Genomic DNA, 24,638 nt, shown 5'->3' on the forward strand with positions numbered 1-24,638 from the left:
TAGCTTGCTCTCTGAACATTTCAGCAGCATGGCTCTGAGCTGCGGGGAGCCCAAGAGACCGGAGGACGAGGTAGCAGTGGCAGAGAAGCAGCAGTACATCTGCAGGCTTAGGAACAGCCTCACAATATCCAGGCTGGAAAAGTGTTTTTGTATGCTGATGGGGGAAAGGAGGGATGCAGACAGATGAAGAAATGTTCTTGAAACCCTACTGCTTCTATCTTTGATGTTGCTTTTACTTGACATTTCATCCCAGTTCCTAGGCGTTGCCCCATCAGGGGATTTTTGTCTTTTTTTTTTCTAGAACCGTGCCAGGTGGAAGTGAGACTGCTGCTGGCCTACAACTCCAGTTCACGCATTCCAAAATCCCCCTGGATTGAGGGTGGTGAGATGTCATCCCAGGTGGAAACCAGCATCGAGGGCACCATCCCCTTCAGCAAGTCTGTAAAAGTTTACATAATGCCCAAACCCGCAAGGCGCTGAGTCACAAGTAGTCTTTACAGCCGTGGCCTAGAAGGCCCTTCTTGGGGTCAGAGTGAGCCAGAAGCCTGGAGCATTTCACCTGGACGTGGTATATAGGCATAAGGAAGAACATGTGACCCTTATAGTCTTATCTGGTATCAAACATTGGATAAATTATTTTGCATTAAGAAAACAAAAACCTTCAAGTCTATCCCATCCCCCACCCCCTACCTCCCTAGCCTTGCCCCCAGTAAAGTTGAGACACCAAGCTGTTCTAGTTCCTGGTCCTTAAAGAAATCTGTGTGGCTATAGGTTCAACATTTATACCGCAGGCCTACATTCTTCGGGTGTGAAACAAAAAGATCCAATTTTCTAGCCCCTTCCAAAGAACCAGGTATTGGAGCCGTAATCTTATTTCTTAAAGCAATAGTCTGTTTGCCAGGGCCAACTCCAAAGCAGCTTTCACAGCTGTACGTTTTCACCACCGACAGTTCCTGAAGGGCCCTAGACTTTCATTATCTTGCTGAGAGTCTCCTTCCTTAACTCAGGCAATAGCTGGCCAAGGACTGAATGAACAGCTGAAGAATGAATCACTTTCATCCCTCAGGGAAATTCTTGATCTTGCCTGCCGTTATCCTTAGAACAAAAATATGAGAGAAGGGCCATATTTTACAAAAGAAACCAGGATTATGGGAAAGAGGGACCTAGTGTAAGAAACAAAGTCATTTCCCACCACTCTGATGACTCCAGCGTTGGAGCTGCATGTGAGCTGAAGGTACAGCAGGGGTCTAAGAACAGTAAAGGCTCCAGAGATGTGAACCACGTGAAGGCCTGTGCTATGTTCTTTACCTGTCATTTTATCCTTGCAACAGCCAAGTGAGACTAAGAGGTTAAGTCACTGGTAGGAAAACTGTAATAACACCTTTACTCGTTCAAATCCAAGATGATTCCAAAGGCCTGAGCTATACCATATGGAAAAGAACCTTCAAATTTTCTCTCTGTGCCTCAGTTTTTTCATCTGTAAAACAGAAGTAATTATACCTTAAGTGTTGTTGAATGGGTTTAATTAAATAATGCTTGGCAAATCTGAATCTGTGGCCAGTCTTGATCATATTTGGTACTTGGAAAGCTAATAAAAATAATAAGAGCATAAAATTACTCAGAGGCAGAGCTGGAATTTGAATTCAAGCATGTTTGACTTTTGGTTTAATATACCTAATGTGTGCCCAGCAGTGTTGTAAGCCATTTACATGAATTAACTCATTTAATCCTCAAAACTAGCCTATGAAGTAGGTACTGTTACATTTATTCTATAAACAAGGCAGTTGAAGTTCAGAGAACTTAAAGAAACCAGGATTATGAGAAAGAGGGATCCACTATAAGAAATAATATTGTGAACTACATCTCTGATGACTACAGTGTTGGAGCTGCCTAGTTGGCCTAGGACACACAACTAGTAAATGACAGAGCTGGGATTTGAACCCAGGCAGTCTGGCTCTGGGAGGTTATAACTGCTATAGAGGGACTAAGGGAAGAAGATCACCTCCGTGGGATTTACTTTTCTCGTGTGCTCGCCTGTTTAGTACATCTCAGTGATGTGCCATCAGTGGGCTCTCATGTGTCAACAGATGCCCTAAAGAAAATTGCCTGCCTTGGAGATAAAATGAAGCTTAAAGCCAGGCTGAACCATACCATGGCCCTGACACAAAGCACCTAATGATGATTACTGAGTTGAAGCACAGATGAAAACATCAAGACTCATCGCTGCTAACTGAGCCTTTGATGCCATAGCTATAGAAAGCCTTGCAAGGGAAGAATATGCTGAATCCTTTTCAGATAACACTACTCCTTTTATAAAAATCCTTCTGGGTCATTCCCCATTTTACAGCTGGGGAAACGGAGACTTAGAGGTAATGTCTTTCTCCTAAGGGGCAAGGGCAGGATTTGATCCCTAGGTCTTAAAACCCAAAATAGTACTTTTCCCACCAAAGGTGGAGAAAAACACAAAGGGGCAAAATTTACCTTAGTATCAGGATGAGTTTTTAAGAATTGAATGGGCTGCATTAGGAGATAAGGAGTTTTCCATGCTGGATGTGTTCAAGCAGAGGTTGAACAAGCTCCTGACAAGTTTGTTGTAAAGGAATTCAAGTATCATATGAGCAGTTGGGCTTAACCTTTTAAATTCCTTTTACTCTGAATTCTCTGTGAATTATGAGAATCTTGATTTTTCTGACAAAGACCTGGAAGGGAGCATAAAGATGGCTCTGGTGTGGCACCCTCATTTATAAGCGAATGTCCAAGCCCAGAGAGACTGGGTTAGTAGAAGCAAGTCTGGAACCCAGGCTTCTCAGTCTAATATGGTTTTCATGACAGGGATCTGTTGTTATGCCTTTTCAGTGGCCAACCATGTACCTCGTCAAAGCCAGAAACTGTGTCACATTGAACTCTATCCTTACGCCTCCTATAAAACCGGCCATCAAGTCCTTTAGATTCTGCTTCCTTAAATGTTTCAATTCTCTTCTTGACTCAGTGTTTCTGTCCTGATGCAGCCTTCATCATCACTCCTAAGGTACGGGATTAGCTTCCTAATGAGCTGCCTGCTTCAAATCTTGCCTTGCCCCCTTCGGTCTACTCTTCACACAGCTACCAGAGTAATCTTTCTAAAACCCGGATCTCATCACACCATTCCCCTGCTTTAACCCCCTGTAAGTGGGTCACTTCTGGCCCCAGGATAAAGTCTAAACTCCTATCCTTGAAGGCTCTTTATGCCCCTTGTGTCCTCTCCAGCCTCATACTCCGTGTCCCAAACGTGCTCTACTTCTGCAGCTGTAGAGGATTATCTGTAGTTATTCCCAATACTTACCATGCTCTCTCTTGCTTCACACCTTTGCACTTGCTGAGCCCTGGAATGTGCTCTTCAGATTGTCTCCTATGGTTCTTTGCTTTTCATTCTTCAGGACTGAGCCTCATTCTGCAACCTATCTGTGTCTCCTGTGGGCTTGGTGCATTGCACAGCCTCCTATACATTCTTCAAGCGTGGTATTTATTGCAGGTTCACAAATGCCAACCCCTGAAGCAGGTAGGCAGGGGAAAAAAAGGGGTCAGGTGGCTTTGTCAATCTAATAAATGCATCCTAGGTAATTTTCATGAATGTATTTTTCAAAATTATGAAAAATAATAATCCTTGTACAAATTTAAAAGGGGGGGGGTGTCAAGTGACCCGGAAGAAGATAACAGAGACTTGAGGAATCAGCACATTCTCTGTCAGAAGAAGACAGTTGCTATTCAGCTCCACTCAGTTGTTCATAGGTATGGGCCTGGTGATGTCAGATTTTCTGATGCTTCCAGAGAAGTCAGAAACCTGCATTTTCATGTGAAAAATAACCACATTAAAAATTTTGGTAACCAAATAAAGTAAATGTTAAAATTACTCTGAGACAAACAAAACCTGTCTCCAGGTAGATTTGTGCCAGTTTGAAACTTCTGCATCGTTACTGCATATTTACATGTCTGTTTCTTCCAACCAGTCTGTGAATAGCTAGACCGTAAGAATGTCTGTGTTGTATCCCCAGCATAGCTCCCAGCACATAGCAGGCAAGGAAAGAAGGAATGAGCCCGTGAATCCAGAGCAAGGTTAGCTGTACCATGACATGCCTGCAAAACCCAGCCCTGAGAGTCAGGTTTCTGAAAGGACTTTATATTTGGCTTTGACATGATTGACCTCAGCAAACAGAATTATGGAGAAAGTACACACCTAGCACTTGGCAGACTGCTCGTCTTAGGAACCGCTCAAGCTAGAAGAAATTTAAGTGTGGGTAGAGTGAGGGCTGTGCAAGCAACTTACAAATTGAATCAAAGGTTTTAATGATTAAGACATGGGACTAAGTATAGTGTCATGGAAAAAGAGCTTCTCTCCAGGCTCTGCAAATTTCCAGCACTGACCATGCAGAACAGATTCAGAAGTAGGGGCTGTCAGCAGGTTCTATACAAAGTTTAATAACCTCACTGTCAGGTACTTCTGTCTCAAAGAAGTTTGTACTAAGTTCTGTTTAATGTAGAGACAACTCACTTAGGAACATTGATTACACCCACACCTAATTCAACACCCACTGGAGCTGTCTCATCTTACATTTGACAAAAAAATTTTTTTTATTGCATCAACCAGAGAAAGTCTAAATTTTATCAAACATCCTTCCTAGCTATATAAGTGTCTGGCTTTATGAGCTGAGGGAACTGAGGTCTAGAAACATCCTGTCATCTGACAAATGGCTGGTTGTAGAAAGGGCACTGAGCAAGACCTTCTCAGACCTCTAGGCTGAGTCTCAGGTCTGTGAGGATCTCTCTCCCACGGGCCTCCTAAGGTGATAGGAAGAGATCAGGACACAGCATTGGGTTCTAATCCTGCCTTTGCCACTTTCTTGCTGGGTAAGCTTAGAAATTAGATCACTTTCCATTCCAATGGGCTTAGCTCATCTTTTCTTGCCAGGCCACATCTTAAGTTGCTGTTCAGTCTACGGATTGGCTGTCCTGAGGTCAGATGCCCAGTGGGGCCAGTCAGGCAACAGGATCATGTGGAGCAAAAATCAGCTTTCTGGGCTGTGGCTTCAACAGGGGCTGGGGTGGAGCAATTTTATTTAGTTATGACCATGATAGATAGACACCATACCTAATAAATAAAGAGTTCCCAAATGTTTGGTGAATAAATGAACCTCTTCTTGTTCTTTAAGACTTGTGTTATGTCCTTAGTGATGTCTTCCCTAATTTTCCTCCCATTCTGGTAGGATAAGTTAGTCCACCCTTTGTGCCACCACTGGACCTTGTAACTAGTATAATGTTAGCACACTGTATCATTACTGTCTTGTTTATTTGTTTCTCTCTCACATAACTCCTGAGGGCAAGAACTATATCATTCCTGTACCCCTAGGATCCAGCAATAATTGGTCATAAGAATATTAGTAAGAGACTCTCAGTAAATGAATATAAAAGAGAAGTACTGAATAAATGAGAGAATAGAGTAGATAATTCCTTTGGGCTCCAACATTCTATGAATCTGTGAAATTATAAGCTGATATATTAAGAACCATAAAATGAAACCAGTTAGCTTTACACAGCAGCCCCATTAGGAGAAAGATACAATGGTTTCAGTTTATTGAGTCCTTACTACATGCCAATGTGCCAAGACTTTCTATGAATTACCCAACTTAACACCTATGATAACTCCAGGTACTAATATGATCCCTATCTGACAAATGAGAACAGTGAAACTCTGAGAGATTAAATAAATGCCCAACCAGTGAGTGGCCGTGAAAGCCACAGTTCAAAGTCAAGGCTATCTGACACCAAAGCTGATACTCATAACTCTTTAAAGAGGGGGAAAAATGAAAAATAAGGTAATGCTGATTACTATTATAATTCTGTCAGTCTATTCTAAGGCTTCACAAAGGCCACCTGGTATTTAATAGAGCAAAGGCTATCCATGCCAGTAGGGACCATTAAAAGGCATTTAGTCCAGCCCCATCATTTTATAGTGAGGGAATCTGAGGCAGAGAGAACTGTCTGGCAAGGCTCAGGTTTAGTTAGTAGAACAGCCTGCCTAGAACGCTAGTATCAAGGCATAGCTCCTTTTACTGTTATTGAAGTGTTGCCTCAGTTCATTCAGGGCTCTGCTCATATGTCATTGCACAAAGACACTTTCCCTGACCACATATCTGAAATAGCCCCTATCACTCTTTTTCTTATCTTGCTTTATTTTTCTTCATAACATTCTACTTATATTATGTATTTGTTTACTTGTTTATTTTGCCCACTAGAATATAAGCTTCATGAGCACAAGACTTTTATTGCTGTTTCTCTGGAGCCTATAGCAGTGCCTGGCATATAAGGTACTTAATAAAAATTGGTTGAATTGATGACTAAACATTCCAAAGCATCAACTGCAATGTAATTTTAATGCACTGAAACTTTTCTTTGGCTTTCAAACTTCAAGTCAAAAGGCTTTCTTTATTTTTGCCTTTATTTTCGCTTACTTCTGGCCTAACATTTGCCACAATATTAAACTTTGGTAAACTTCTGTCTCCTCCCCTGATTTTCAGCCCCCACCCCCCAGGACAAGGACCTTCCCTAAGTCATCCATGCATCCCAAAGCCTAGCACAAGACCTGGCACGGGCAGCTGTTCAAAAATGCTTGGGGGGATGGAGTGGACAGAGGTAAGAGTGACAGTCACAGGCATCATTGCTTAGTGATTTATTCTCTTAAGGCTCCATCAGCAGGTGGAATGGAAGACCCCTCCCACCCTGATGCCTTGGGTAACCAAGGCATTATACTCCTTCACTGCCTTCTCTGTCTGGAGGACCCGCACATCAATGCCTTTTTTCTTGAGGTATTCCACAGTTGATGGGGGTACCTGGGAAGAAGGAAAAAGATGAGTAAATCAGGGGGAAAGGCCCCCAGGGTTTCTTTTCCTGGTATGAGGCAAGTATATTCTACAGAACTGGACAGTGACAACCATCACTCCTCAATCACCCAGCGTGTCACCAGCCCAGAATTTGGCAGTGAGTCCCAAGGAGTCAAAAGCCTTCTAAGAAGTTAACAGAAGTACCATGAAACATGTGCAGACAGCTCAGGTGATATGGAAACTGGAAAGAGGATGGATTTTGGAGTCAGTCTTGAATTTAAGTCCTTACTAGCATTGTGACTTTGGGTAAGTGAATTAAATTCTCTGAGCCTTTGTTTCCATGTATGTAAATAGGGATAACAATACCTGCTTACAGGGTTGGTATGAGAATGAATTCAGCTAAAGTATGTAAAACGTTAAATGTTTGACTCAGTCCAACCCGACTGATTCAAATCCAGATAAATGTTAAATGTTTGAGTCAGTCCAACCTGAGTCTAAATTCTAACTTTGCTATGTACTAACAAAGAGACCTTTGAAAGTCTTTCAACTGCAATTTCCTCCCCTATAAAACGGGGACAATAATACTTAAAATCAAAGGGTTGGTGTCAGGATGAAATTTTATGAATGTATGTACACTGCAGCTCAAACATCTTCTCAGAAAGGCCTTTCTTGATCACCCCATTTGGAGCAGCCCCTCATAAGTCACCATTTTCTTCACAGCACTTACTATGATCTGAAATTGTCTACATTTTTATTATCCATGAGGGCCATGAACCTTGTTTGCTTTGTTTAGCTTGTTGTCCCTGGTACCTAGAATAGTGTCTGCCCCGTAGAAGATGCTGAATAAATATTTGTAAACGAATTTATATAAAAGATTCTCAAGAGTGGCAGCTATTGGATATTTTCTCAACTCTGGCTTGCCTTCAATATTATTTTAAATAGATTTTAATTAGACTCTGCCTTGTCAGAAGGAGCTCTGAGTGAAATGTTTTTTAAAATGTCCTACATTACTTTTTTATATGTTTGAACAATTTTATAATAACAGTAGTCTTACAGATAGGGATCATTTTAATGGAGGAAAAAACTAGGTTAAACTAAAAAATATAACTAAAGGGCACCTCCATTGGTAGGGAACTGGATTTTACGACATCTATATAAAGGACAGAATGAGGTAGATCTCTATAAACTTATGTGAAAGGCTGTCCATAATGCAATAATGTAAGTGAATAAAAAGTTACAGAACAATATGCATAGAGCGATCCTATTTATGTAAAAACATGTATATCAGTATGTGTAAGTGTGTATATATTTGCAGATGCATAGAGAGAGCATTGGAGCAGTTACGACTGGGAAGGGGAAATCTTTCACCTTTTTAATTCTACATTTCCGCATTGACTCTTTTACAACAAGCATGTACTATTTCTGTAAGTACAATAAAAATAAACTTTCTTTTTCTGAAAGGGGAAAAAGGCTTAACTTGAATGTGCCCAAGAAAAGAAAAATTAAAAGTACTGTAAAAATGGAAAGTACTGTAAAAATCTAAAGAGCCAAATATTGATAGCTGTAGAGCTTAAGAGAAATTCCAGGATTGAGGAATTTCTGAAAAATAGTTGAAACAGCACAGGCCTATGATTAGAGACTGGAGAGTCCAACCCTGATGAGGAAGAATAGTGCGCAGCCATTATTTTATCCTGGGCCATCCCCTGGCTCAGCAAAATGAGGGTGCATGATATATAGAGATGAACTTCCAAGAAGGACATATCTCTAAGGTAAAGATCCAGGAGATTACCAGAAGTCCTCAGGAATGCTGTGCTCACCAATACCTACCTTCAAGGCCTCACTCATCCCTCGGCCAATGACAAGGATCTGCACACCCTTCTCGACAACTTCCTCCACATCTGCAGGCTGCACACCAGGAGAATGCTGGACATGGAAAGAGAAAGTATACCAGCTACCTGCTCTTTTCATCTTTCTTTGCGGTCAGCATTCCTGTTAGAGTCATTCATTCACCGAACAAATGTTTACTGAGGTTTACTCTAGGCCAAGCCTCACTAGGGCCCTGGGAATAGCAGAAGATACAGTACTGCCCTTATGGAGCTCTAAGTCTAGTGAAAAATATAGAAGACTACAAAGAAATTTCAGTAGTTTTACAAGTGCTACAAAGAAGTAATGTTCAGGGTGTAGTGAGAACATACAGAAAGGGCACCTAATTCAGACCTGGGGAGTCAGGGCAGGGGGTCAGGGAAGACACCCCAGAGGACGTGACATTTAAGCTGAGACCTAAAGGGCAAACAGGAATTAGCCAGGTTAAAGGAAATCAGGGGAACAAGGCATACCAAATACAGGGAATAGCATGAACTAAGGCTCAGAGGAAAGAGCAACCTAGTGAACTACAATTAGTTCCATATGACTGAAGTGTAAGTGGCAAGTGAGTGGAAAGAGATGACGTGGGAGAAGAAAGCACCTGCACACCATGCCAAAACTTGGAAAGCTCCATACCGTTTCCTTTTTCTGAGCCCCTTTCCCACTTAACTCCAGGAAAACTTTGATGCTTTAAAACCTATCACTGTAAAGTCTTCCCAGATTCTCCCAGGGATATTTAAGGTAAGGTGTTTAATGAACATTAATCCAACGTTAAAGGATGGTGGCTTCTGAAACTGCTTCCACATCAGCAAAGGGGATACAGGAGTTAGAGTTTGGTAAATACCAGCCCAACTACTGGGGAGTGAATAAGAGTGGAAAATTGTCATGGAAGACAAGCTGTTTTAATTGCATCTTGAAGTATGACTAGGAGTATGCCTTGATGCAGTGGTTGTAGAAGGGGTACATTCTAATCATCGTTAGACATGGTTTAGGGAAAGAGCTGCTGAATATACCAAGACAACAACAAATGTACCAAAGAAAGAAGGGTTTTTCAGTCTAAAAAGCTGATGGTTTAGAGAAGATAGGATTGAAATTTGTTATAAAAGGTAGAAGAACAAATATGAGTATTTTTATTAAATCCTGGAATAATAATATCTTACATGTTTACAGTTGCAATTTTCATAATACAGCTATAGAAATTATTCCATGTGATCTGCATTAATAGTAGCACAAAAGCATCCATTCTCCTTGTTTTATAGATAAAGAAACTGAAGCTCACAAAATACACATTAGCCAAGATGACACAATTACTAAGTAGCACAGTTGGGATTTGAACAGAAACATGTTAACCTTTGTTTAATGCACTTTATTAGAATACTGTAACCTAGGGAGCAACGTTGAAACTTGAAAGAACTAGCCCTAATGACCACAGAGTTGTGCTTAAGCCCAGTGCCCGGCCCACTGTAGGCACACAATAATTGTTACTTTAGGTGTAACCTGAATCTTCCCTAAGGCAATTGCCTGTCACCCACACACACACATGAGCTAAAAAAACAATAAAGGAGACAGACTGAAGTATTAAAAAATACTTGATTAACCCCCCTAAAAAGGCAGGAATAAAAAACATGAGGACAAACAGAAAACAAATAGCAGTATGTTAACACTTAAACATAACTGTAGCAGTAATTAACTTTAAGTGGACTAAATAGTTTAATGAAAGGCAAAGACTGAGTTAAAAAGCAAGACCCAACTAAACACTACTTACAAGGTATATACTTGAAATATAAAGGCATAAGTTGAAAGTAAAAGGATAAAGAAAGATATAAAATGCAAACACTAAGAAAGCTGGTGTGGTTATATTAATATCAAGATAGGAAGTATTACGACAGATAAAGAGTTTCATCTCATGATACTTAAAGGACCAATTCATTAAGAAAAACATAACAACCCAAATCTGTACACTCTTAGTGAAAGAGCTACAAAATATATGAAAACAAAAATAACATATCTGGGACTTCCCTGGTGGTCCAGCCGCTAAGAAAATGCCTTCCAATACAGAGGATGCAGGTTTGATCCCTGGTCTGGAAACTAAGATCCCACATGCGGCAGGGCAAATAAGCCCACGTGCCACAACTACTGAGCCCGTGTACCACAACTAAAGAGCCCCTGTGCCACAACTACAGAGCCCATGCACTCTGGAGCCACAACTAGAGAGGAGCCCACATGCCACAACTAGAGAGAAGCCCACACACTGCAAGGAAAGATCCTGCATGTTGCAGCTAAGACCCAACACAGCCATAAATAAATAAATAAATATTAAAAAAAAAAAATAACAGAACTAAGAAAAGAGACAAAACCACTATAGTTGGATTTTTTTTAACATCTTTATTGGAGTATAATTGCTTTACAATGGTGTGTTAGTTTCTGCTTTATAACAAAGTGAATCAGCTATACATATACATGTATCCCCATATCTCCTCCCTCTTGCATCTGCCTCCCACCCTTCCTATCCCACCCATCTAGGTGGTCACAAAGCACCGAGCTCATCTCCCTGTGCTATGCGGCTGCTTCCCACTAGCTATCTGTTTCACATTTGGTAGTGTATATATGTCCATGCCACTCTCTCACTTCATCCCAGCTTACCCTTCCCACTCCCCACGTCCTCAAGTCCATTCTCTATGTCTGCGTCTTTATTCCTGTCCTGCCCCAGGTTCTTCAGAACCATTTTTTTGTTTTTTTAGATTCCATATATATGTGTTAGCATACGGTATTTGTTTTCCTCTTTCTGACTTACTTCACTCTGCATGACATACTCTAGGTCCATCCAGCTCTATGGTTGGAAATTTTAACAACCTTCTCTCAGTAAATGATAAAACACATAAACAAAGAGTCTAATTAAGGAAATGGGAGCTTTTAGCAACACTGTCAGTTAATTTGACCTAATAGACATTTATAGGTTACTACACCCAACAACTGCAGAATACACATTGTTTTTTCAAGTGTACATGGAACAGTCACTAAGACCTTATGCTGACATAAGTCTCAGTAAATTTCAAAGAAATGAAATAACAGAGAATATGATATCTGACAAAATAGATTTGTTGATAACAATAAGATATTTAGAAAAGCCATAAATAATTGGAAATTGAGCAACAAAGTATTTTGAACTAAAGGGTAAAGGAAAAATACATGAAAATTTGTGGAATACAGCTATATAATGCTTATAGGCAAATTTATCACTTTAAATACTTATAATAGAAAAATAATTGTCTAAAATCAATGGGGTAAGCCCCCACCTTAAAAAGCTAGAAGAGAAGCAAATCATATTCAAAGCAAGCAGAAGACAGATAATAATGAATATATGTATGTAAATCAATGAAATGGGAAACAAATGACAGAAAAATCAACAAGGCCAAAAGTTGGTTCTTTCAAAAGATTAATAAAATTGAAACCATTGTAAGACTGATCAGGAAAAAAAGAGAAGACACAATTCATAAATACCAGGAATGAAGGGGACATTACTATAGATCATACAGATAGCAGAAGAATAATTTTAAAAATTGGGAATAAATTTACACTAATAAATGTGACAACTTAGAAGAAATGGACAGATTTTTTTGAAAGACACAACTTATTAAAACACAAGAAGCAGAAAATCTGAATAGTCCTATAGATGTTAGAAATTGAATTTATAATTTAAAACCCTTCCACAGAAAAAATTCTAGACACATATGATTTCAGTGGTGAATTCTATTTTAAACATTTAATGAAAATCCTCAACAAAACATTAGCAAATCCAAGGTTGGTTCAATATTTTAAAAATCAATGTAGTTCACCACAAAGTAAAGAAGAAAAATTACACAGTTGTGTCAAATGATGCAGAAAAAGCATTTAATGAAGTTCACCATGTATTTATGATTAAAAAAAAGAAAACTCTCAGAAAACTAAACTAGAATAGCCAAGATATGGAAGCAACCTAAATGTCCATCGAGAGATGAATGGATAAAGAAGATGTGGTACACGCACTTATGGCCACCTAATCTATGACAAAGGAGGCAAGAATATACAATGGAAAAAAGATAGTCGCTTCAATAAGTGGTGCTGGGAAAACTGGACAGCTACATGTAAAAAAATGAAATTAGAACACTCCCTAGCATCATACACAAAAATAAACTCAAAATGGATTAAGGACCGGACACTATAAAAACCCTCAGAGGAAAACATAGGCACACCACTCTTTGACATAAATAACAGCAAGATCTTTTTTGATTCACCTCCTAGAGTAATGAAAATAAAAACAAAAATAAACAAATGGGATCTAATTAAACTTAAAGCTTTTGTGCAGCAAAGGAAACCATAAACAAAATGAAAAGACAGTCCTCAGAATCGAAGAAAATATTTGCAAATGAAGCAACTGACAAGGGATTAATCTCCAAAATATACAAACAGCTCATGCAGCTCAATATAGAAAAAAACCAATCCAATCAAGAAATGGGTGAAGACCTAAATAGACATTTCTCCAAAGAAGACATACAGATGGCCTACAGACACATGAAAAATGCTCAACATCACTAATTATTAGAGAAATGCAAATCAAGACCACAATGAGGTGTCACCTCACACCGGTCAGAATGGCCATCATCAAAAATTCTACGAACAGGGCTTCCCTGGTGGTGCAGTGGTTGAGAGTCTGCCTGCCAATGCAGGGGACACGGGTTCGTTCCCCAGTCCGGGAGGATCCCACATGCCGTGGGGCGGCTGGGCCTGTGAACCATGGCCGCTGAGCCTGCATGTCCGGAGCCTGTGCTCTGCAACGGGAGAGGCCACAACAGTGAGAGGCCCGCGTACCGAAAAAAAAAAAAAAAAAGTTCTACAAACAAAAAATGCTGGAGAGGGTGTGGAGAAAAGGGGACCCTTGTACACTGCTGGTGGGAATGTAAATTGGTACTGCCCCTATGGAGAACAGTATGGAGGTTCCTTAAAAAACTAAAAATAGAGCTACCATATGACCCAGCAATCCCACTCCTAGGCATATATCTGGAGAAAACCATAATTCAAAAGGATGCATGCACCCCGATGTTCACTGCCGCGGTATTTACCATAGCCAGGGCATGGAAGCAACCTAAATGTCCATCAACAGAGGAATGGATAAAGAAGATGTGGTACATATACACAATGGAATATTACTTAGCCATAAAAAGTAACAAAATAGTGCCATTTGCAGAGACGTGGATGGACCTAAAGACTGTCATACAGAGTGAAGTAAGTCAAAAAGAGAAAAACAAATATAGTATAGTATCGCTTATATGTGGAAATTAGAAAAACGGTGGAGATGAACTTATTTGCAAAGCAGAAATAGAGTCACAGATGTAGAGAACAAACTTACGGTTGCCAAGGGGGGAAGAAGGGTGGGATGAATTGGGAGATTGGGACTGACATATATACACTACTATGTATAAAATAGCTAGCTAATGAGAACCTACTGTATAGCAAAGGGAACTCTACTCAGTGCTTTGTGGTGACCTAAATGGAAAGGAAATCCAAAAAAGAGTGGAGATATATATATATGTATGACTGATTCACTTTGTTGTAGAGCAAGAAACTCACACAACATTGTAAAGCAACTATACTCCAATAAAATTTAATTTAAAAAGTTCAGGGCTTCCCTGATGGCGCAGTGATTAAGAATCCATCTGCCAATGCAGGGGACACGGGTTCAAGGTCTGGTCCAGGAAGATCCCACATGCTATGGAGCAACTAAGCCCGTGTGCCACAACTACTGAGCCTGTACTCTAGAGCCCACGAGCCACAACTACTGAGCCCACGTGCCACAACTACTGAAGCCTGTGTGCCTAGAGCCTGTGCTCCGCAACAAGAGAAGCCACTGCAATGAGAAGTCCGCACACTGCAACAAAGAGTAGCCCCTGCTCGCTGCAACTAGAGAAAGCCCACGCGCAGCAACGAAGACCCAATGCAGCCAAAAATAAATAATAAACAAAATTTTTTAAAAATGTGGTTCATATATACAATGGAATATTGCTCAGCCATAAGAAATAAATAATGCCATTTGTGACAATATGGATGGACCTAGAGGGTATTATCCTAAGTGAAGTAAGTCAGAGAAAGATAAATACTGTATGATTTCATTTATATGTGGAATCTAAAAAACAAAACAGAAATAGACGCATAGATACAAAGAATAAACACATAGTTGCCAGAGGGGAGGTGGTGGGGGAGATGAGTGAAATAGGTGAGGGACATTAAGAGGTACAAACTTACAGTTACAAAATAAATGAGTCGGGCTTCCCTGGTGGCACAGTGGTTAAGAATACGCCTGCCAATGCAGGGGATATGGGTTCGAGCCCTGGTCTAGGAAGATCCCGCATGCCGCAGAGCAACTAAGCCTGTGCACCACAACTATTGAGCCTGCACTCTAAAGCCCACGAGCCACAACTGCTGAGCCTGTGTGCCACAACTACTGAAGCCTGTGTGCCTAGAGCCCAAGCTCCGCAACAAGAGAAGCCACCACAATGAGAAGCCCACACACCTCAACGAAGACTAGCCCCTGCTCGCAGTAAGTAGAGAAAGCCCGTGCACAGCAACAAAGACCCAATGCAGCCAAAAATAAATAAATAAATAAATTAAAAAGCAAAAAACAAATGAGTCACAGGGATGAAATATGCAGCATGGGGGATATAGTCAATAATAGTGTATGGTAACAGATGGTAACTAGACTTACCATGGTGATCATTTTGTAATGTATAGAAACATGAAATCATTATGTTGTGCACCTGGAACTAACATAGTGTTGTAGGTCAATTATACTTCAATAAAAATAAATAATAATTATTATTAATATTTTAAAAATAAACTAAACTAGAAGGGAACCTTCCTTAGGTAGAGGACATCTAAGTAAAACCTACAGCTAGCTAAACATTAAGTATAATGTTGAAATGTTAAACATTTTCCCCAAAAGATTGGACATAATAATTTACTTCCTTATTATCTCTTGGACCTGTCCATTCCTCTCCATCTCCACTGCCACTACCCTGGTCTAAGCTGTCATTACTTCTTATTTAGCCTGTTGCAGTAACTTTCTAACTGGTCTCCATAAAACCACTTTAGCCCTTTCCAATTAACCATTCTTCAAATTGTAGCTAGAGGAATCTTTGCAAAACACAAATCCACTCAAGTCACTCCTCTGCTTAACAGCACTCAATGGCTTCTCATTGCCCTTAAAATAACTGCCAAACTCCTTAACATGGTCTGTAAGTTCCCAGCTGCCTCACCAGTCTTACTGCATATCACTTTCTTCATGTTCTAGCAGGAAAACAGTTTGGCATTTTCTTAAATATGTACTTACGCAATTCAGCAATCACATACCTGGGTATTTATCCTAGAGAAATGAAAACTCACATTCACACAAAAACCTGTACATGAACGTTCATAGCAGCTTTCTATTGGGGGTGGGAGGAGGCGTTGTTAACTCTTATTTCCTAAACTTAGAAGCAGCATATCCTACTCTAGATTTTTTTTTCCAGTTTTATTGAGATATAGTTGACATACAGCACTGTATAAGTTCAAGGTGTACAGCATATGACTTATGTATATCATGAAATGATTCCCACAATAAGTTTAGTTAACATCCATCATCTCACACAGATACAAAAAAAGAAAAAATCATTTTTCTCTTGTGATGAGAACTCTTAGGATTTAGTCTCTTAACAACTTTCATATATATCGTATAGCATTACTAACTACAGTCATCTGTAGCAGCTTTACGTGTAGTAAACCAAACTGGAAACAACCCAAATGTTCATTAACAAATTGTGTTATAATCCAACAATGGAATACTATTCACTAATAAAAAAGGAACAAATTATTGATACCTATGACAATATGGATGAATCTAAAATGTATTATGCTGAGTGAAAAAAGCAAGTCTCAAAAGACTATATACTGTATGATTCCATTAATATGACAAATAAATGTAACGTGTATTAGGTCAATTGGCAAAATATTAATAAGGTCTGTTTATTAGATAATAGTATTGTATCAATGTTAATTTCCTGATTTTCATCACTGTTGTAAGAGAATGTCCTTGTTTTTGGGGGAAATACACACAGGCATTTAGGAGCAAAGGGATAGAATACAGCAGTTCAGAAAAAAGTCTATTGGAGAAGAGGATGATAAAGAAAATATGATAATCTTAACATTTGGGTCTGGGTAAAAATGAGAATTCTAATATTCCTGTAACTTTTCTGTAAGTCTGAAATTATTTCAAAATAAACAGCTTAAAAAATAACCCTGTAGTATTGGCAGGTTATAGATTAGCAGGAAGAGACCACATATAGGCACACATACCTACTCACTACTTCCTGATTTATTTAGCCAAGGAAACAAAGTTTAGCAGAAGCCAGGTGGCTACACAAAGCAGGAACAGATGCAGCCCATCTTTTCTGGCTTTCTCCATGTCTCTTGATTCCCTGTGGGGTGTACAACTACTGCTGACACTCTTCACTCAGTGAGTGTTCCAGAGCTGATAACATAGCCAGTCTCTCACACTAACACCTTTTTATGTTCTGACTTAACTTCATCAGCATCTTCTTAAGGAATTTACACTAAGACTATATGAGCTTACACTTAAGGGAATATCAGAGTGTTCTAAATTAGAACACCTGCACGTCAAAGAGTGAACCAAACTGATCAGCAGCAACGGGACTTCCTCATCGTGGGAGGGGATGCAGAGCTAGTGGCCAGGTGGCTCTGAACAGTATCTCTGCCTCCAGCTTTCCCTATTCTCCACAAAGATCAGAAGAGATAGGGGGGAGATTAGATTCTTTATCTCTAAAGTAATTTAGGTTTATATATTTAAAAATATATATATTTGTTTATTTGGCTGCATCAGGTCTTAGTTGCGGCATGCAGGATCTTCGTTGTGGCATGCGGGATCTTTCATTGTGGCGCGCAGGCTCCAGAGTGCGTGGGCTCAGTGGTTGCAGTGTGTGGGCTCTCTAGTTATGGTGTGAGGGGTCAGTAGTCGTGGCACGTGCAGGCTTAGTTGCCCTGTGGCATGTGGGATCTTAGTTCCCCGACGAGGGTTTGAACCTGCATCCCCTGCATTGGAAGGCAGATTCTTAACCACTGGACCACCAGGGAAGTCCCTAGGTTTACACATTTTTAAAAGGCAAAACAAAAATGGGGATATTTTTTCATTTGATTACAATAATTGGTTCTTAAAGAATGCATCGATAAAACGATTGGATTAGATGCTTTTTTAGTTCTACAGCTCTGTGATCAATCCTAGAACCACCCTGAGCTGAACAGCTATGGTATGAAGAACTAACTTTTTTTTTTTCTGGTACAACGACCAAGGTAAATATTTAACAGAATTACAAATCAGGGCTGGAGAGCTTCACCTGCCTTAAGTAAATGCATTTATCTGAAATACTGAATGATTCCTTCATTTAACAAAGAATAGGGGCTTCCCTGCTGGCGCAGTGGTTGAGAATCTGCCTGCCAATGCAGGGGACACGAGTTCGATCCCTGGTCTGGGAAGATCCCACATGCCGTGGAGCAACTAAGCCCGTGTGCCACAACTACTGAGCCTGCACTCTAGAGCCCATGAGCCACAACTACTGAGCCCTCATACCTCAACTACTGAAGCCCATGCGCCTAGAGCCCGTGCTCTGCAATGAGAAGCCACCGCGATGAGAAGCCCACGCACTGCAATGAAGAGTAGCCCCCGCTCCCCGCAACTAGAGAAAGCCCGCGCACAGCAGCGAAGACCCAACACAGCCAAAAATAAATAAATTTATTAAGAAAACCCCCAAAGAATAGCATCTACTTTGAGGAGCACTGTGATCCCCAGGCTGTAAGAGCTCACATTCTAGTATAAGGAAACAAGGCCACTGCTCAATGAAGTGAAAGGTCATAAAAGAGTGCAAAACCATAATCCTCTGAAGATTCAGAGACTGCAGACAGCAGGAGCCCATCAGAGTTGCTGGAGCAGTGGAACTCAATTGGCTGTTGCGTGCTTTACTGCAGGCCCAGGGTGTCACATACAGAGTCATGAAAGATAACTGCAACAGCCTGTGGATCCAGGCCTTGGTGGGTGATTACTTACAGCCTTGCGCATAGGTCTGTGTTTGAAGCATCAGCCTGTTATTGAGGCATCCTCACCCTGCCACCAGCTCCCTCTCTGCTTCTTGCAATCCCTCCCGGCAAACCACTAAGGCTCTCTACCCTTAGTGAGTGTCTGATTCTGTTCCTCTTTAAGAGGCTTTCCATAACGTGTCAATGTTACGGAAATCTTATTGTGTTTTCTTGGAGGAAAGCTATTAGCATCTTTTCATGTGTCTGTTGGATATATGTACGTCTTCTTTGGAAAGATGTATATTCAGGACCTCTGTCCAATTATTAATTGGGTTATTTGTTTGTTGGTGTTGAGTTGTATGAGTTCTTTGTATATTTTATATATTAACCCCTTATTAGATACATTGTTTGCAAATATTTTCTTCCAAAGCCTTTTGATTTTGTTGTTAGTTTCCTTCATTGTGCAAAAGCTTTTTAGTTTGATGTAGCTACATCAGGGAAATAGAAATAAAAACCACAGTGCAATATCACCTCAGATCTGTCAGAATGGCTGTTATCAAAAAGATAGCAAATAGCAAGTGTTGTCGAGGATGTGGAGAAAACGGAACCCTTGTGCACTGTTGGTGGGAATGTAAATTGGTGCAGCCACTATGGAAAACAGTACGGAGGTCCCTCAAAATATTAAAAATAGAAGTACCAGACAATCCAGCAATTCCACTTGTGTATTTTTGCAAAGAAAATGAAAACACTAAAAGAATGAAATCTTGCCATTTGCGACAACAAGGATGTACTTAGAGGGTATTAAGCTAAGTGATATAAGTCGGACAGAGGAAGACAAATACTGTATGATTTCACTTATATGTGAAATCTAAAAAACAAAACAAATAAACAAGTAAAACAAAACAGAAATTAGACTCATAAACAGAGAATAAACAGGTGGTTGCCAGAGGGGAGGTGGTGGGGGAGATGCGTGAAATAGGTGAGGGAGATTAAGAGGTACAAACTTAACCGTTACAAAAGAAATGAGTCACAGGGATGAAATGTGCAGCATGGGGAATATAGTCAATAACAGTGTAAATATTTTGTATGATGGCAGATGGTAACTAGACTTATTGTGGTAATCATTTTGTAATGTATAGAAATATCAAATCATTATGTTGTGCACCTGAAACTTGCATAGTATTGTAGGTCAATTGTACTTCAATCAATAAATCTATCTATTGATAGAGTAAAGAAACACGACAACAAAATGCAATGCATGACACCTGACTGGATCTTGGGTTGGAAAGGAAAGCCAGCTATAAAAGATATTATTTTATTGGAACAATTGTTATAATTTGACTATGGAGTTGATGCTATTTAATATTATATAAATGTTGGATTTCTTGAGTGTAACATTATGATTATGTAAGGCAGAATGCCTTTGTTTTATTAGATACAGGCTGAAGTATTTAGAGTTAAGTATCATGATGTCAGTACTTACTTCCAAATGATTCAGCAAATATAGTTATTCAGAGAGAGAGAGAGAGAAAGCCACCGAAAGATAAATAAAGTAAATGTGCCAGAATATTAAAAACTGGTAAATCTAGGCTGATGGTATACAAGTGTTTATTATTTTTTTCCAATTTGTTATATAGGTTCAAAATATTTCAAAATAGAAAAAGGGGCAGGAGAGGTTCAATAGGCTTTTCAGGTCAACCACGTTTAGAAGGTAAATGGGAAAACACAAGCAAAAACAAACACACACAAAAGCAGAAAGGGTTAGGGACAGCTCAGCTCATCTATCTTTCCTTTTGCGTCCTAAGTACTAGAACCTTTAGTCTGATCAAATGGACAAGACTCTGAGAATTATGTTATGCTTTACACCTACTGCCTGTATTATATATAAAAATAAACCCACAAAATCGGCAATAGTTATAGAGGGCATTTGGGGGGAAATTGGAAGATAGGCTGTATACTAAATAGTAATATTGTATCAAGGATCATATCCTTATTTGTGAGAATGATATTGTGGCTATGTAGGAGAATGTTTATGTTCTTAGGAAAGAAATGCTAAAATATCTGCCATTTACACTCAAATGATTGGGGAAAAATGTGTGTGTGTGTGTGTGTGTGTGTGTTTAGAGAGAAAACACCAACGTGGCAAAGTATTAACAACTTGAAGATTTTGAGAAAGGGTGTGTGGCTATTTATTGTAATATTCATACAACTGTTTCATAGGTTTAATATTGTTTAAAATTAAAAGGTGGGACTAAAATCAACTACATGTCAATAAAAAAATTTTTTTAAATAGGTGGGGTAAAGTTTCCACATTTCCTTTGGTTCTCTTTAGGTGCCTGCTAATTGGTTTGGCTTTCTTTTAAATTTACACTTTTGTCATATCTTCCTCCTTGTCCCCTTTCAGCCTAACAAAAGGATATATAAATGAAAGACCTATGCATGTTTCCACATAGAAAACTCTTCTCCAATAAGATAGTTATTGCTTTAAGATAGAAATGAGTGAGGACAGTATGCAATAGTAGAAAAGTATAGGCTTTATAGTAAGACTCAGGTTCAAATCTTGGTTCCAAAAATTATTAGTGGTGTGACCCTGGAAATGCTATATTTGATCAGGCACACAGCAGTTGTTTAATGATTGGTAGAGATTTGGGAGTAGGTAGTAGTAATTATTATTTCAAGGACACTGGTTGAAGACAGTAAATTTTCTTGATATTTCCATTCTGCAATCGCTATATCATCTGCCCCTTCCCACCCTTAAACTGATAAAAAAGGAATCACAACATTAACCTACCTCAGAAGGAATGTCACAAAGTATAAAAAAAATTTTTTAATGACATTTATAATTAAAAATTCAATGCAGCCAACATTTACTGAGCCCATACTTTATGGGCACTGTGCCAAATGCATAGTTCTTGCCCTTAGGGAGTTCACCACTTAGTGAGGGAAACACGTAAATACACACTCAGTACAATACAGGTGAACTGCACTAAGTGCTAAAATAGAGGCACAAAGTATTATAGGAATACTGAGAATGGAGTAAGCAGCTCATTCTCACAAGGATTATCAGGAAGTGCTTCATAGAGGAGATAAAACAAAAGCTAGGAATTAAAGGATATATAAGATTTCAACAGGTACCAAGGGGAGCAGGTCATTTCAAGTAAAGGAAATGGTTTTAGGGACTTCCCTGGTGGCACAGTGGATAAGACTCTGTGCTCCCAATGCAGGGGGCCTGGGTTCGATCCTTGGTCAGGGAACTAGATCCCACATGCATGCCGCAACTAGGAGTTCTCATGCCACAACTAAGGAGCCCACCTGCCGCAACTAAGGAGCCTACGTGCTGCAACTAAGGAGCTGGTGAACCACAACTAAGGAGCCCGCCTGCCACAACTAAGACCCAGCGCAATCAAATAAATAAATAAATAAATAACAATAAATAAAAGGAAGTGGTTTTAGCAAAGGTACAGAGAATCAAAGATCATGGTAGGTTTGTAAGGGAATATGTATTTGGTATGGAATAGCTAGGTCTTCAGATGTATTATGAAATATAGGGGATGAGAATGAAGGAAAAATTTGGAACTGTATCATTGTTTTAAAAAAATGGCCCTGAACACTATCCTAAGGAGTTTTTGCTTAATTCTGAGGTCTATGGAAAGCCTTTGAAATTTTCTAAGCAGAGCAGTGACATGACTAGCTTTATGTTGGCCAAGTCGACAAATGTACTTTGTTGGATATGGTGGAGGAGAAAACTGGAGAAATAAAACTTCTGTCTGATGTTTCTTTTCTAGGTGACTGGGTGGATAGTGATTGCATTAATGGAGACGGAGAACACAAGAAAGTACCTGGATATTTGTGGGGGGTGGGGAGGTAGGGAAAAGGAAAGGAAATCAGCTTTGGATATGTTTGGTTTAAGTTGCCCAAGGAACAACTCATATGCAGATGTACAACATGTGATTGAATATTCTGATAGTTTGGATAACTGTTCAGCAAATATTCACTCTTTTTGCCCTCTTAGTGTGGGCAGAATATACTTCTGTGCCCTACTGATGTGGGAACTTACGTTGGTGAACCTGGGGCAAGCAAAGCCTTGAAATATACTTGGTCAGTGGGGCTTATGTTTGTGAGCTTCAGATAACACCATGAGAAGATCAGGTCCTGGCTAGTTCACTGGTCTAAGATGGATAAGAGACATATGGAGTACCCAGCCAGCTTGCCAACTGCAGCCTGGAGTAGAGCTGCTCCAGCTAGACCTATGAGCATGACAATAAACACTTATTATTGTAAATCACTAAGTTTTGGGTAGTTTGTTAAAAAGAATAGCTGAACAAGGGAATTCTCTGGCAGTCCAGTGGTTAGGACTCGATGCTTTCACTGCTGTGGGCCCAGGTTCAATCCCTGGTTGGGGACCTAAAATCCTATAAGCTGCGTGATCCAGCCAAAAAAAACCCAAACAAACACAAAAAAAGAATAGCTGAACAATACTACTATATATTTAGAGCATGAAAAATAACTAGAGATAATACCTCCATCAGGTCATGGCATAAACAACTGTAGTACTCTAGAGTAAAAAGAAATCCCCTAAACACTCTCAGGCAATTAATTCCCTCAAGGATTCCCTATTAAGCAGCATTTGATGTACAAATCAGAGTGTTTCATGTCCAAGACTTTTAAAAGAATTAATGCAGTCATTTCTATAGTTGAGAAACATACTGTAGAGCAGTATTATGTGCTAGGCGTGGTGCTAGGTAACTAAGGGAGAAAAGAAAAAACTTAAAAAGATCAAGTGTCTACTATGTGACAGGCACTGTGGTAGATGCTTTACAAAGATGAACATATTTAGTATTCAAAGCAACCACGTGAAATATATTATTTTCCAGGTCCCATCCCCAAGAGATTATGATTCAGTAGTTGGGAAGAGTGCAGGAGATACAGAACATGCATTTTAAACAAAGCTCTAGGTGATTCTGATGCAAGAGATCCATGAATCACACTGAGAAATACTGAGTGCGAGAAAGAATGAATTTGCATGATGGTAAGTGGCATGCATTTTTCAAATTTATTCTTCCCAACCCATTTATTACTCTTACATGAAGCCATGACAAACAGACATTATTATTCTCCTTTTATAAACGGTTAAACTGAGGCACAGTCAGGCTATATAACTTGGTTAAGGTATCTAGTTAAAATGTGACAGTGCCTGGACCTATAAATCTAAATATCTACTAGGTATCTCTTGATGCCCTATTGTAAGTTCAAGCTCAACATATTCCAAAAGAATTAATCATTTTCTCTACCCAGCCTCTGCCCCAAACACAAACACATCTGTTCCTCCTCTTCATATACCCAATCTCAATAAATGGCACTACCATCTACCCATTTGTCCATGCTAGAATTCTCCTTTGCCTGCTAAATCTAATAAACTGCCTTATCCTGCCAATTTCACCTTCTTTTCTTAAATTAATTTTTTTTTTTTTTTTGCGGTACATGGGCCTCTCACTGTTGTGGCCTCTCCCATTGCGGAGCACAGGCTCCAGACGTGCAGGCTCAGTGGCCATGGCTCACGGGCCCAGCCGCTCCGTGGCATGTGGGATCTTCCCGGACCGGGGCACGAACCCGTGTTCCCTGCATCGGCAGGCGGACTCCCAACCACTGCGCCACCAGGGAAGCCCTTAAATTAATTTTTTACTGAAGTATAGCTGAATTACAATGTTGTGTTAATTGCTGCCGTACAGCAAAGTGACTCAATTATACATATATATACATACTTTTTCATATTCTTTTCCATTATGGTTTATCACACGATATTGAATATAGTTCCCTGTGCTACAC

General features: G+C 39.7%; 2 protein-coding genes across 6 annotated transcripts in view; one reads left to right on the plus strand and one right to left on the minus strand.

Moving 5' to 3' along the window:
* Positions 1-23,094, plus strand: part of INTS4 (integrator complex subunit 4) — a 133,317-nt gene extending 110,223 nt beyond the window's left edge. For 2 of the 4 annotated variants that reach the window (XM_019948670.3, XM_033862195.2), the window contains 2 exons: positions 302-8,278; positions 22,598-23,094. In XM_019948670.3, the coding sequence (XP_019804229.1) occupies positions 302-480 (179 nt within the window). In that variant the 3' untranslated portion in view covers positions 481-8,278; positions 22,598-23,094. The remainder of the gene's footprint in view (positions 1-301; positions 8,279-22,597) is intronic. The other 2 variants (XM_033862194.2, XM_073808388.1) reach the window with 2 other exon arrangements.
* AAMDC (adipogenesis associated Mth938 domain containing) overlaps positions 6,689-24,638 on the minus strand; it is a 33,400-nt gene continuing 15,450 nt past the window's right edge. For both annotated transcript variants that reach the window (XM_073808401.1, XM_019948671.2), the window contains exons 3-4: positions 8,682-8,777; positions 6,689-6,863 (exon numbers count right to left, since the gene is read on the minus strand). In XM_073808401.1, coding sequence (XP_073664502.1) covers positions 6,723-6,863; positions 8,682-8,777 — 237 coding nt within the window. In that variant the 3' untranslated portion in view covers positions 6,689-6,722. The remainder of the gene's footprint in view (positions 6,864-8,681; positions 8,778-24,638) is intronic.

This window comes from Tursiops truncatus, chromosome 8, assembly GCF_011762595.2.
Source record: "Tursiops truncatus isolate mTurTru1 chromosome 8, mTurTru1.mat.Y, whole genome shotgun sequence".
In the NCBI taxonomy this organism is placed as follows: Eukaryota; Metazoa; Chordata; class Mammalia; order Artiodactyla; family Delphinidae; genus Tursiops; species Tursiops truncatus.